The sequence below is a fragment of the Ranitomeya variabilis genome, chromosome 5 (genome assembly GCF_051348905.1).
Source record: "Ranitomeya variabilis isolate aRanVar5 chromosome 5, aRanVar5.hap1, whole genome shotgun sequence".
In the NCBI taxonomy this organism is placed as follows: Eukaryota; Metazoa; Chordata; class Amphibia; order Anura; family Dendrobatidae; genus Ranitomeya; species Ranitomeya variabilis.
This window is the reverse complement of record NC_135236.1, coordinates 3,758,110-3,773,188: the sequence shown is the minus strand read 5'-3', so window position 1 is coordinate 3,773,188 and position 15,079 is coordinate 3,758,110. Positions and strand designations below refer to the sequence as shown.

The 15,079-nt window shown below is 44.2% G+C and overlaps 1 protein-coding gene across 10 annotated transcripts in view; it reads right to left on the bottom strand.

The window, feature by feature from the left end:
• DLG4 (discs large MAGUK scaffold protein 4) overlaps positions 1–15,079 on the bottom strand; it is a 393,288-nt gene that overhangs the window by 5,841 nt on the left and 372,368 nt on the right. For all 10 annotated transcript variants that reach the window (XM_077261457.1, XM_077261458.1, XM_077261461.1 and 7 more), the window contains one exon: positions 11,107–11,198. In XM_077261457.1, the coding sequence (XP_077117572.1) occupies positions 11,107–11,198 (92 nt within the window). The remainder of the gene's footprint in view (positions 1–11,106; positions 11,199–15,079) is intronic.

Here is a 15,079-nt window from a genome sequence, read left to right as displayed (position 1 = left end):
GTTTTGAGCCTGTCTTCTAGATTATGTGCATCTTTGGCATCCAATTTCTCATGGGCATCTTTTACGCCTAGCTTGAGACACGAATCTGTTACACCTATCTTCTGATGAGTATCAAACGCTCTCTGGTAATTAGTGTTGGGTAAATGAGTAATCGTTGTAGGCTGGATCCTGGATCTCGTACTTCCCATAGCCGCCCTGTTATTGATCCTGGTGTACGTTCCCATTCCCACCGTCGTCATGCCCCTGTTCCTGATCAGACATGTCGGCCATATTTCTCCAGCAAGCCTGAACCTTACCAGCAACTGTAGGAAAGAGGGCGCTACAACGCCACGGACAATCTTCTAGATTATACAGGCCTCATCCACACTAAAAATATTTTTTTATGTTACTAACCAAATACAGAAGGGGAGATCTCAGCTTGAAATTGTTTTAAGCATCTAGTCAATGTTATACAGGCCTCACCGACAGCCCCCCAAATTCTTCTGTTACTAATGTAATACAATAGGGGACATCTCACTTTGAAATTGTTTGGAGCATCTAGTCAATGTTATACAGGTCCCCCAAAAAATCTTCTGCTACGGCCATGATCCAAACCAAGTTTTCAGTCCCGTTTTCCCTTTTTCTCGGTCTGGTCGTGTCAAGAGTTAACCTTTCTCAGCCTCTGTTTGGGTTCAGGTTGGCTATTTATCGGCGCTGCTTCCAGCAGGCGATGACATTTATAGTTTTTGCCTAGTGCTGCTGTAGCTGACTAATTGCTCTGCTTGGTCCTGCTGCGTGTGCGGTCTGAACCCGTGTCTCTGTTTACCCCTGTGCCCGTCTTGACTCAGTGTTTCCCTTTAGAATGCAGACTCACTGGTTTTGACTTGGCTTGTATCCTGACCTGTTTCTGTCCTTTGTCTTTTGGCTTATACTCTCCTGACCGTTATGGACCCCCTGGCTTGTCTCTGACCGCGAGCTTGCTTATTCCTTTGGTTCTGCGCTACAGTCTAAGATTTGACCCGGCTTGTTTGACTATTCTGCTGCCACCTGTGGTAGCCTCACTGCTGCACTGCAGGTCAGCTTTGTTTAGGTGCAGACCGGCTTCCTCTGTACTGCCATCTAGTGAAGCCTGCACCTACCTGCATTGTAGCAGCATGACAGTTACTAACATAATACAGTAGGGGAAATGTAATTTAAAAGTTGTTTGGAGCATATCTTCTTTGTCATCCAGTCCTCATCAACACTTAAACGATTCTTTCTTCTGTTACTAACGAAATACAGTAGGGGAGATCTCACTTTGAAATTGTTTTCAGAATCTAGTCAATGTTATAAAGGCCTCATCCACACACACAAACAAAAAATCTGTTACTAATGTCATACCGTAGGGGACATCTCACTTTTAAATTTTTTGGCGCAGATCTTTTGTCATTCAGGCCTCATCGACACTGAAACCATTCTTTCTGCTGTGAGTAACGTGATTCATCACGCCATATTTCACCTTCTAATTTTGTACCACTGAAATTCAGCTGTGTGCAGAGGTTGTGCAGAGTGAAAAATCTAATTTTTAGTTGCTAATATGAGCAACATGACTGGGAAAAAGCGAGGTCATGGAGGAAGGGGGATTAGGCTTAGTGTTCGAGGTGTATGTGGGGTAGGTGCTAATGTTTCTGAAAGAACTAGTGAACCACTAACGTCACGTCCTATCCAAAGACAACTGCAACTTCTGCTACTGGATGTTGTAGTTTTTAGTATGCTGCATTGTTCTCACGTAATTGCACACTCTGATATCTTTACTGGAGCTTATGTGGCTGCGGTTGCTGCTGGAGATGTTAACACTAATTTGTGGAAATGTGAACACTATTATACTATTTCTACTGTGGTAAAATTGATGCCACTTTATTGGCGTCTGCCACAAATTTTTGGAAATGTGAACATTCCTGGTTGGGTGTCCATCTGCTGGGTTGGGTGTAGTGGAAGACCTGTCGGTCCCTATTCGACTTTTTCTACTGTGGTAAAATTGATGCCACTTTGTTGATGCCTGCCACAAATTTTTTGGAAATGTGTAGATTTCGCGTTGGGTCTCCATGTGTGCTGCCTGTAGCAGTAGGCCTCCGATACCGGCAGATCACCACTTTCTTTGAGTCAACTACCCGTGTTACTATCCTTACATTTTTCTGACAATAGTAATTTACTAAACTGATATGTGCACCACATGAGTGTGGCTGATCATCACTTTAAATTTTTGGGGGCATTTTATCACTTATCACTTGTGGCTGGAAGGCTATCACTGCGATGCAAACTGTGTGCCTTATTGCTGTGTTGGGGAAAACCACTGTCAAGATTGTCTTCCAGCATGTTTTGACACTGCAGCATGGGCGCATCCCTTTCCGGGGAGGGGACGCAACTGGCAACATTTACTTTTGTATTGTGGATAGAACACACTGCCAACCTAGTAGTCAGCATTATTTGGAATCATAACTATATGGGTAACAATCATGTTGCAGATAGTGCTGCAAGAAGGCACTCATGAGTCGGTCTCTTTCATGAGGTCCAACTCCACAGTGTGTTGGTGCTGGAATAACACTCAAGCTTTCTTCCTCCATTCCCTCCTGACAACCACGGACAACACAGAGGGAATCATTATCGTCTTCATCTCATAACTGTTGCGTGTCCATCACCTCTACCTTCTCGTCCTTTTCATGGTGCTTCTCCATTTGTTCCTGCCATGGCAAATGTCTGTGAGAAAACAGACCTGAACTTATAGATATTGTTAACCCTAAAGGTATCCTCCTCTGCTTCCTCCTCTTCCCCCGGGACCACCACCACCACCTGCTCACCCACACTATTTAAAGTGTGCTCCAGCATGTAGATGACAGTAATAGGGATGCTGATGACGGCATCATCACCGCTAACCATCTTAGTAGCCATTAAGAAAACGTGCAGAAGGGTGCAAAGGTCCTTCACCCCAAATTCCTTCAGAGAGATGTAAAAGCCTCATTGCCAGTTAATGAAAACACTTGACTGCAGTTGTTGCTGCTAAGGGCGACCCGACCAGTTATTAGGTTTAGGGGGCAATCACTTTTTCACACAGGGACCTATAGATTTGGATTTCTTTTTCCCTTAATAATAAAGACCTTCATTTATAAACTGCATTTTGTGATTACTTGTTATCTTTGTCTAATATTTTAATTTGTTTGGTGATTGGAAACATTTTAGTGTGACAAACATGCAAAAGAATAGGAAATCAGGAAGAGGGCAAACACTTTCACATAACTGTATACACACAATATTACTCCCATATACACAGTAGTACCCCACATATAAAAGCTAATACTCTCATAGATACACATGGACAAAACTGTTGTTACCTTCTGGTAAAGTAAGAACACCTCCCCATCGGTCACTGAAATAACCTGACAGAAGTCATTTTCACTGTAAATTTCCAAAATATCAATAATGAGGATCAAACTTTGCTTGTGAACAAGAGCCAAATGCAGCAGAGTGGCTCCATGCGTCAGATGCACCAGAGCAGCCTCAGATCATCCCTAAGCTCCTCCATGTGCCAGATGCAGCAGAACTGACCCAGATAATCCCTGAGCTCCACCATGTGCCAGATGCAGAACTGACCCAGATAATCCCCAAGCTGCTCCATGTGTCCGATGCAGCAGAGCGGCCCCAGATCATCTCTAAGCTCCTCAATGTGCCAGATGCAGCAGAACTGACCCAGATAATCCCTGAGCTCCTCCATGTGCCAGATGCAGAACTGACCCAGATAATCCCTGAGCTCCTCCATGTGCCAGATGCAGAAGAGCCGCCCCAGATAATCCCTAAGCTGCTCCATGTGTCCGATACAGCAGAGCAGCCCAGATCATCTCTAAGCTCCTCCATGTGCCAGATGCAGCAGAACTGACCTAGATAATCCCCGAGCTCCTCCATGTGCCAGATGCAGAAGAGCCGCCCCAGATAATCCCCAAGCTGCTCCCTGTGTCCGATGCAGCAGAGCGGCCCCAGATCATCTCTAAGCTCCTACATGTGCCAGATGCAGCAGAACTGACCTAGATAATCCCCAAGCTGCTCCCTGTGTCCGATACAGCAGTGCTGCCCAGAACATCCCCCAAGCTCCACCATGTGTCAGAAGCAGCAGAGCCGCCACAGAACATCCCAGAGCTTCTCCATGTGTCACATCAAGTGGAAACTGCTTTGTTCTTGCGTCTGTGAACATAGAGCCGATGTGACACCAAAATGCTCCAGTTCTGTCTTCTCCATCCATAGGACATTCTCAAAGGAGCTTTGCAGTTCGTCAATATGTATTATGGCAAATTCCATTCTAGCCTTTAATAATTTTCTTTTAGTGGTTCCCTCCTTGGTCGCCTTCCATGAAGCTCATTTTGGCCAAGTCTGCGCCAGGTGGTGCCACTAGACAATGATGGACCTTGACCTCGATGATCACCTCTAATCGCTTTGGAAGTTGTTCTTAGCTCTATGGTCCCCATTCCTATTATACGTCTCTTTAATTTGCCATCAATTTTCCTCTTGTGGCCTCATCCAGGGAGGTCGGCTACAGCCCCATAGACCTTAAACTTCTGCATAATCTGAGCAGCTGCAGTAACAGGAATTTCCAGCTGTGTAGAGATTATAGCCTTTACATGTTGGTCTATAATGCCCTTTATTATCTCAGAGACAACGCTCTCCTAAGCTTTCTGTGTTCCATGTTCAGGGTGGTACACACACACCATGATAACAAACAGCACAATGACTACTTTTCACCCTATAAATAGCTGCTGACCAATTACAAGTCTGTAGACACCTGTAATGCTAATTACAGGACGTATCTTAAGGTACCTTCACACGAAGCGACGCTGCAGCGATAGTGACAACGATGCCGATCGCTGCAGCGTCGCTGTTTGGTCGCTGGAGAGCTGTCACACAGACCGCTCTCCAGCGACCAATGATGCCGAGGTCCCCGGGTAACCAGGGTAAACATCGGGTTGCTAAGCGCAGGGCCGCGCTTAGTAACCCGATGTTTACCCTGGTTACTAGCGTAAAAGTAAAAATAACAAACAGTACATACTCACCTGCGCGTCCCCCGGCGTCCGCTTCCTGCACTGTGTGAGCGCCGGCCCTAACAGCAGAGCGGTGACATCACCGCTGTGCTTTTACTTTCACTTTAGGGCCGGCGCTCAGTCAGAGCAGGAAGCGGACGGCAGGGGACGCGCAGGTGAGTAAGTACTGTTTGTTTTTTTTACTTTTACGCTGGTAACCAGGGTAAACATCGGGTTACTAAGCGCGGCCCTGCGCTTAGTAACCCGATATTTACCCTGGTTACCAGCGTAAAACATCGCTGGTATCGTTGCTTTTGGTGTCAAACCTGACGATACACGCCGGTCTGACGACCAAATAAAGTTCTGAACTTTATTCAACGACCAGCGACATCACAGCAGGATCCTGATCGCTGCTGCGTGTCAAACTAAACGATATCGCTAGCCAGGACGTTGCAACGTCACGGATCTTTGTCGTTCTCGTTGTAAAGTTGTTTCGTGTGAAGGTACCTTTAGTGTCATATGTCTCTACTGTCACATTCTTCTCCGTTGTTTTCCAGGGGAATCACCATTTGTGTCGAGGACAGTTTCAGTAGGTTTTTTTTTTATTTTCTGTTAAACCACAAATCACATGCTAAAAAGTAAAGTCTGATTCTCATTATTGATATTCAGGAAACTTACCATATATACTCGAGAATAAGCAGAGATTTTCAGCCCATTTTTTTAGGCTGAAAGTGCCCCTCTCGGTTTATACTCGAGTCATTGTCCTAGAGGCTCGGCGGGGGAGGCAGCACAGAAGGAGTGACGGCTGTCACATCATACTCACCAGGTCCTGGTGCGGTCTCTGCTTCTCCGATGGTCTCTGGCGCCTGCAGCTCTTCCTGTGTTCAGCGGTCACGTGGTACCGCTCATTAAAGTAATGAATATGGAAGCACCTACACTCCCATAGGCGTGGAGCGCATATTCTTTACCTTAATGAGCGGTACCATGTGACCGCTGAACACAGGAACAAGTTGCTGGCGTGCGCCGGAGACCATCGGAGAAGCAGGGACGTGCAGACCGCACCAGTATGAGGTGAGTATGACGGTGGAGGGCGAGTCATGTGATATTCACCTGTCCCCGTTCCACCACCAGACTGGGTCTTCCGTGTCCTCTGGTTGTGACATTCAGGCAGAGAGTGCGATGACGTGGTTAGTGCGCGCCCTCTGCCTGAATAGTCACTGCAGAGACCCGGAAGACACAGTGCCGCACAGCGGTGGAACGGGGACAGGTAAATAACGAGCGTGCCGGGGGCCTGAGCCAGCGGCGACTCCCACACCTGGCGCCCAGCGACGAGAAGTGAGTATGTCATTTTTTTTTCTAATCACAGCAGCAGCATATGGGGCATATTATTCTATGGAGCATCTTATGGGGCCATTATTAATCTTTGTGTAGCATTATATGGGGCACATTATTCTATGATTCTATGGAGCATCTTATGGGGCCATCATTAACCTTTTATGCAGCATTATATGGGGCATATTTTAATATGGAGCATCTAATGGGGCCATCATTAACCTTTGTGCAGCATTATATGTAGCATATTTTTTGTTTTGAGCATCTTATGGGGCCATCATGAACTGTATGGAGCATTATGTGGGGCTCCTTATTCAATATGGATATTCAAAAACACCACCTACTGATGTCTCAGTTAATTTTACTTTTAGTGGTATCTATTTTTATTTTTGAAATTTAGCTTATACTCGAGTCATTACGTTTTCCCAGTTTTTTGTGGCAAAATTAGGGGTCACGGCTTATACTCGACTATATACAGGTAGATTGAAAATGACTTCTGTAAGGCTCAAGTTATTTAATTGATCAGTGTAGGGTGTTTTTCCTTTCCCAGAAGGTACCAACAATTTTGTCCTGTGTGTGCTTACACTTGTACTCCCAATATAGACACACACATTAATAACTTACATATTAAAACTAGTACCACCCATATATACACACATAAGTACCCCCATATCATAGAATCCTAGAATGTTAAAGTTGGGAGGGACCTCCAAGGTCCTCGTGTCCAACCCCCTGCTCATTGCAAGATTCACTAAACCATCTCTCATCTCATCTCAGATGTCTGTCCAGCCTCTGGTTGAAGACTTCCATTGAAGGAGAACTCACCACCTCTCGTGGCAGCCTGTTCCACTCATTGATCACCTTCACTATCAAAAAGTTATTTCTATTATCTAATCTGTATCTTCTCCCTTTCAGCTTCATCCCACTGCTTCTAGTCTTTCCTTGTGTAAATGAGAATAAGGACGGTCCCTCTACACGGACAGCTCTTCAGATATTTGTAGACCGTTATTAAGTCTCCTCTTATCCATTTTTACAGCTAAACATTCCCAGATCCTTTAACCGTTCCTCGTAGGACACAGTTTGCAGACCGGTCACCATCTTGGTAGCTCTTCTCCGAACTTGCTACAGTTTTTCAATGCCTTTTTTTTTTTTTAAATGTGGTGCCCAGAACTGGACACAGTATTCCAGATGAGGCCTGACCAAGGAGGAGTAGAAGAGATAATTACTTCACGTGATCTAGACTCTATGCTTCTCTTAATACAGCCTAGAACTGTGTTTGCCTTTTTTGCTGCTGCATCACACTGTTGACTCATGTGCAGTCTGTGATCTAGTAGTATACACAAGTCTTTTTCACACGTGCTGCTGTTAGTTCTATTCCTCACTTTCTGTAGATGTAATTTTCATTTTTCTTGCTCAGATGTAGAATCTTGCATTTCTCCCAGTTAAATACCATTCTATCAGTCACTGCCCAATCTTATCTAGATCCTTCTGAATCCTTTTTCTGGTGTTGGCTATCCCTTATAGCTTTGCATATAATGCAAATTTCATTAGTTTACTTTCAGTTCTCTTATCTAGATCATTTATCACTGGGGCCAGGACAGAGCCTTGTGGTACCCCACTTGAAACACACTTCCAATTTGAGTATGATGACTGAGCCAGTTAGGAATCCACCTAACCGCAGTCCTGTCACTCAAGGATAGTATGAGATCATTTATCAAATGCTTTGCTGAAGTTGAGATATACTATATCTATAGCATTTCCCTGATCCACTCAGTCAGTGATTCCATCACAGTAGGAAATTAGATTAGTCTGGCATGACTTGTTTGCTACAAGCCCATGCTGGCTCTTGTTAATTGCTGTATTCTTATCCAAGTACTTACATACATGCTGTTTAAGAATTTGTTCGCAGATATTTCCTGGTATAGAAGTAAGGCTTACTGGACTGTAATTTTCTGGCTCCATCTTCTTTCTTTTTCTGAAGATAGGGACAACATTTGCCCTTCTCCAATCTCCCATACTTCTCCTGTTATCCAGGATTTTTCAGAGATTCTGGCTAGTGGTTCTGAAATTTCTTCTAACTCTTTCAGTACTCTAGGATGTAATTCATCAGGACCAGGATATGTAAATTCATGTCAATTAGCTAAGTGTTCCCTCACGGTCTCTATATTTATAGATGGAGTGGATTCTTTTATTTCTTCGATAGCACCGTGAAGATCAGTTGATGTTACATTTGCTTTCTTACAGAGCACAGATGCAAAAAAGGAATTTAAAAGTTTGGCTTCTCAACATCATTTTTGACCACTTCACCCCTTTCATCCTGTAAAAATCCTATAGCATTTTTGACTTTTCCTTTGCTTTTGACATACACCCAAACCACTTTTTTACTGCTTTTGGTCTCTCTTGCAAGCATCACTTCAGTACTGGCTTTAAGCTCTTCTAACTCTTGCCCTGCATTCCCTGCAGACAGCATTATATTCGTCTTTAGATATCCCCCCCCTATACATTTAATTTACATTTCTTTATTCCTTTTCAACAATTAATAAGTTCTGTGTTAATCCATCTTGGTCACTTTAAATGCTTCCAATTGTTCCTTCTCTTCGGGATTGTTATTCACTGCGCAGTGAGAATCTAATTTAGTAAAATCTCCCATCCTTCTTGGACATTTCTGTCCTTTAGAACATCGGCCATTGTACTTTCCTACCCTCTTTCTGAATCCATTAAAATCTGCCTTTCTGAAGTCCAACCTTAAAGTCTGAGTCCTTTCTGGTCTTCTCTTGTAATCCAAAATTCCAAGCTAGCATTAGCGCTGCCTTCTAAATTCCCAGCTACATTTACTTCCTCAACCATTTCCTCCCTATTGGTAAGAAAAAGGTCCAAGATGGCAGATCCTCTTGTTCTCTCTTCTACCTTGTTAAAGATAAAAGTTGTCAGCAAGAGAAGTTAAACATTTTTTGGAGCCAGTACTTTTGCTTGAGAGAGATTCCCAACAAATATCTGAATAGTTAAAATCTCCCATGATCAATATATTGTACTTTTTTGAGAATAAAGACATCTGGTGTAAAAAGAGTTCATCCATATCTTCAGTCTGCCCAGGTGGCCTAAAGTAAACACCTACAAATTGTGTCCTTTCTGTTCTTCTCTCCTTGCATTCTTACTCAAAGTTTCTACAAAGCTACCATTCTCTGAAGCTTAGATCTCTGTGGAGATATATGTTTTCCCACCATAAAATGCAACACTTCTTCCCCTCTTGTGTATCCTGTTTCTTATAAATAAGTTGTAGCCTCCAAGATTTATATTCCATCATGTGTATCATCCCATCCAGTTTCAGTGATGCGTATGATGACATCATATCTCTCTTTCTGTGTCATGAGCTCCAGTTCTCCTTGCTTGTTTCCCATGTTCTGTGCATTAGTATAGACACATTTTAGTTTGTGGACAGCTTTTCGTGCCCCTCTACTTGCATTTAGAGTTTGTTGTTTTTGTTCTTTCTTTCCACTTCTAATAGCAGGGTTCTCAAAAGAAATCATTAGCTGCATATTTCCCATTCCGTATTGCTCTGGTTTAAAGCTCTCCAGATGAGCGTAGCAAGGCGTCTACCAAATGTGTTTTCTTGTTTTCGTAAGATGCAACCCATCTCTAGCAAGGAGTTGCTCACGGCACCATCAACCTAGCCAGTTGTTCACCTATAAAATCCTGTTCAATGTCCTTGATCCATGTCCATCCACTGGGAGGATGGCTGAGAAGACTACTTTGACTTCCAGTTTCTTTACTTTCCGGCCAAGGTCTTCAAAGTCTCTGCCTATAGTTTCCAGGTCTTTTCTTGCTGTCATTTGTTCCTTTGTGTATTAATAGATGTGGGTAGTCATCTGTAGCACTGAAGAGTCTTGATACCTTATCAGACACATTTTTGTTTTGGGCACCTGGAAGACAGCACACTTCTCGTGAGGTAATGTCCGGACGTCAGATAGCAGCTTCTGTTCCTCTGAGTAGGGAATCCCCCACGACCACCACTCTCCTTTTCTTCTTCACCATAGCTCTTCTTTTGCTTCCTTCAAGAAGCTTCTGATTTCTTACTTGGGTGTTCTTTGTGGGTAAAGCACCTTTTTGATGTACATCTTAGTAGTTCTCCTTCGTGAGAGCCTGGTAGCAGTTCTTCAGTGGTATGTTCTGCTTCATCCTCCTGCTTCTTTTGTTCACATGCTTCCATTTCTCTTCTTCTGAGGTACATAGCAAGCTGCTTCTCTTTGAAAATTCTGAATAGTTATTTCTACTCTGTCATTATCTTCTGCAGGAACACTGACATGTTCTTCTCTTGGAACATTCTGAGGAGATTCTTCTGTTCTGTCAGGAAATCCTCATCTTCTTTGAAGAGCTTCAGTTTAGCTCTTCTCTCCTGAAGACTTTGCACCTTCTCCTCTGACAGTCACAAGCTTGTATTTCTGGCAGTAGAGTTTGTCTTTTCCTCGGACATGTCTGTACACATATAGCGCACCATATGGGGAATTTCCTTCTCCTTGTGGAACAAAATGAATTGATGTTGAACTTGTGTAAAGATTCTTGTGCTGTCAGGAGCGTGGTTTAACGATTTTCTTCAAACAGCTCGATCCAGCTACACCCAAAGATCTTAAGACTCGCGATGACTCTTCACTATTCCCAGAATGCACCGGGAATATGCAAATTACCTCCCCTAAGCTTTAATTCCTTCGATTTACACAGCAGAACCCCCATATACACACAGCGATGACTCTCTCACCTGAGAAGCACTCGGTAAAGTCTTGCTCCAGCTTTGTAGACCTCTCATATGTTTTTCTGGCTTGTTCCTCAGTTAGACGTTTGTTAATTTCTCTGGCAGAATAGAATAAAAGAAAGATGAGATCAGCAATGATCACAGATCTACACACTGTAGACACACAGTATTAGATACATCACAGAATCTCATCTATATCTATATATCTATAGCAACGTGATAGGAAACAACAGGTGGACATAGGTAGAACTCACTGCTCAATCTACTGTCAACCTTACAACTATTAAACTATGAAACCAACAGACTGGATCTCCACACCAGATCATCACTGACTGACCAGATCATCACTGACTGACCAGATCTCCACACCAGATCATTACTGACTGACCAGATCTCTACACCAGACCACTGACTGACCAGATCATCACTGACTGACCAGATCTCCACACCAGATCATCACTGACTGACCAGATCTCTACACCAGACCACTGACTGACCAGATCATCACTGACTGACCAGATCTCCACACCAGATCATCACTGACTGACCAGATCTCTACACCAGACCACTGACTGACCAGATCATCACTGACTGACCAGATCTCCACACCAGATCATCACTGACTGACCAGATCTCTACACCAGATCATCACTGACTGACCAGATCTCTACACCAGACCACTGACTGACCAGATCATCACTGACTGACCAGATCTCCACACCAGATCATTACTGACTGACCAGATCTCGACACGAGATCATCACTGGAAAACCAGATCTAAACACAATATCAACACAGAATAGATCTCTACACCAGATCTTCAGTGACAGACCAGATCTCAAAACCAAATCATCAGGGGCAGATCCAATAAGTGACTGACCAGATCTATACAAAATATAAACACTGACATAATAGATCTCTACACCAGATCATCAGTATCAAACCAGATCTATACACAATATTAACACCGACAGAATAGATCTCTACACCAGATCAGTGACAGACCAGATTTCTACACAAAATCATCAGTGGCAGATCAGATCATCAGTGACAGAAGAGATCTCTACACCAGATCATCGGTGACAGATAAGATCTATACAAAATATCAACACTGACAGACCAGATATCTACACCAGATCAGTGACAAATCAGATTTCTATACTAGATCAGTGACAGACCAGATCTCTATACACAATATCAATACTGACAAAATAGATATTTACAACAAATCAGTGACAGATGGGATCTCTACACCAAATCTATTCTCTAGAGCAGGGGTGGGGAATCTTTTTTCTGCCAAGGGCTATATATATATATATATATATATATATATATATATATATATATATATATATATATATATATACACTCACCGGCCACTTTATTAGGTACACCTGTCCAACTTCTTGTTAACACTTAATTTCTAATCAGCCAATCACATGGCGGCAACTCAGTGCATTTAGGCATGTAGACATGGTCAAGACAATCTCCTGCAGTTCAAACCGAGCATCAGTATGGGGAAGAAAGGTGATTTGAGCGCCTTTGAACGTGGCATGGTTGTTGGTGCCAGAAGGGCTGGTCTGAGTATTTCAGAAACTGCTGATCTACTGGGATTTTCACGCACAACCATCTCTAGGGTTTACAGAGAATGGTCCGAAAAAGAAAAAAAATCCAGTGAGCGGCAGTTCTGTGGGCGGAAATGCCTTGTTGATGCCAGAGGAGAATGGGCAGACTGGTTCGAGCTGATAGAAAGGCAACAGTGACTCAAATCGCCACCCGTTACAACCAAGGTAGGCCTAAGAGCATCTCTGAATGCACAGTGCGTCCAACTTTGAGGCAGATGGGCTACAGCAGCAGAAGACCACACCGGGTACCACTCCTTTCAGCTAAGAACAGGAAACTGAGGCTACAATTTGTACAAGCTCATCGAAATTGGACAGTAGAAGATTGGAAAAACGTTGCTTGGTCTGATGAGTCTCGATTTCTGCTGCGACATTCGGATGGTAGGGTCAGAATTTGGCGTAAACAACATGAAAGCATGGATCCATCCTGCCTTGTATGGAGCATCTTTGGGATGTGCAGCCGACAAATCTGCGGCAACTGTGTGATGCCATCATGTCAATATGGACCAAAATCTCTGAGGAATGCTTCCAGCACCTTGTTGAATCTATGCCACGAAGAATTGAGGCAGTTCTGAAGGCAAAAGGGGGTCCAACCCGTTACTAGCATGGTGTACCTAATAAAGTGGCCGGTGAGTGTATATATATATATATATATATATATATATATATACTAGATTGTGGCCCGATTCTAACGCATCGGGTATTCTAGAATAGGCATGTCCCCGTAGTATATGGACAATGATGATTCCAGAATTCGCGGCAGACTGTGCCCGTCGCTGATTGGTCGAGGCAACCTTTATGACATCATCGTCGCCATGGCAACCATTATGACATCTACGTCGATACTGTGCCCGTCGCTGATTTCCATTCTATGGGGGCTGTGCTGCATTACATTCTATGGGGCTGTGCTGCATTACATTCTATGGGGGCTGGCTGTATTACATTCTATGGGGGCTGGCTGTATTACATTCTATGGGGCTGTGCTGCATTACATTCTATGGGGGCTGTGCTGCATTACATTCTATGGGGGCTGTGCAGCATTACATTCTATGGGGCTATGACATCATCGTCGCCATGGCAACCATTATGACATCTACGTCGATACTGTGCCCGTCGCTGAATCAGAGACGGGGATGTCTATGTCCTTTATGACATCATCGTCGCCATGCTATGCCCGTCGCTGATTGGTCGAGGCCTGGCGGCCTTGACCAATCAGAGACTCGGGATTTCCAGGACAGACAGACAGACAGACAGACGGAAAAACCCTTAGACAATTATATATATAGATATACTAGACTGTGGCCCGATTCTAACGCATCGGGTATTCTAGAATATGCATGTCCCCGTAGTATATGGACAATGATGATTCCAGAATTCACGGCAGACTGTGCCCGTCGCTGATTGGTCGAGGCAACCTTTATGACATCATCGTCGCCATGGCAACCATTATGACATCTATGTCGATACTGTGCCCGTCGCTGATTGGTCGAGGCCTGGCGGCCTCGACCAATCAGAGACGTGGGATTTCCATTATGACATCATCGTCGCCATGCTGTGCCTGTCTCTGATTGGTCGAGGCCTGGCGGCCTCGACCAATCAGAGACGCGGGATTTCCAGGACAGACAGACAGACAGACAGACAGAAAGACAGACAGACAGACAGACAGACAGACGGAAAAACCCTTAAACAATTATATATATAGATATATACTAGACTGTGGCCCGATTCTAACGCATCGGGTATTCTAGAATATGCATCATGTCCCCGTAGTATATGGACAATGATGATTCCAGAATTCGCGGCAGACTGTGCCCGTCGCTGATTGGCGAGGCAACCTTTATGACATCATCGTCGCCATGGCAACCATTATGACATCTACGTCGATACTGTGCCCATCGCTGATTGGTCGAGGCCTGGCGGATTTCCATTATGACATCATCGTCGCCATGCTGTGCCCGTCTCTGATTGGTCGAGGCCTGGCGGCCTCGACCAATCAGAGAGGCGGGATTTCCAGGACAGACAGACAGACAGACAGAAAGACAGACAGACAGAAAGACAGACAGACAGACAGACGGAAAAACCCTTAGACAATTATATATATAGATACCATCCTTCGGGGGCCGTACAAACTCCACCCACTAAGTACATCATGACTCTGGCACTGGCGTCAGGACGTAATCTTTCACTGCATGCCCTTCAGGGTTCAGTAGTGAACACTACGCGTGTGTGCTCACAGAGCAAGAAGAAATTAATGAGCTGGTGGCAATCAAAATGCAGCTCCTTGCCCAAGAATGCAGTCCCTGAGAATATGCTTGAGGGCCTGATAAAAGGTCATCGAGGACCATAAATGTCCCTGG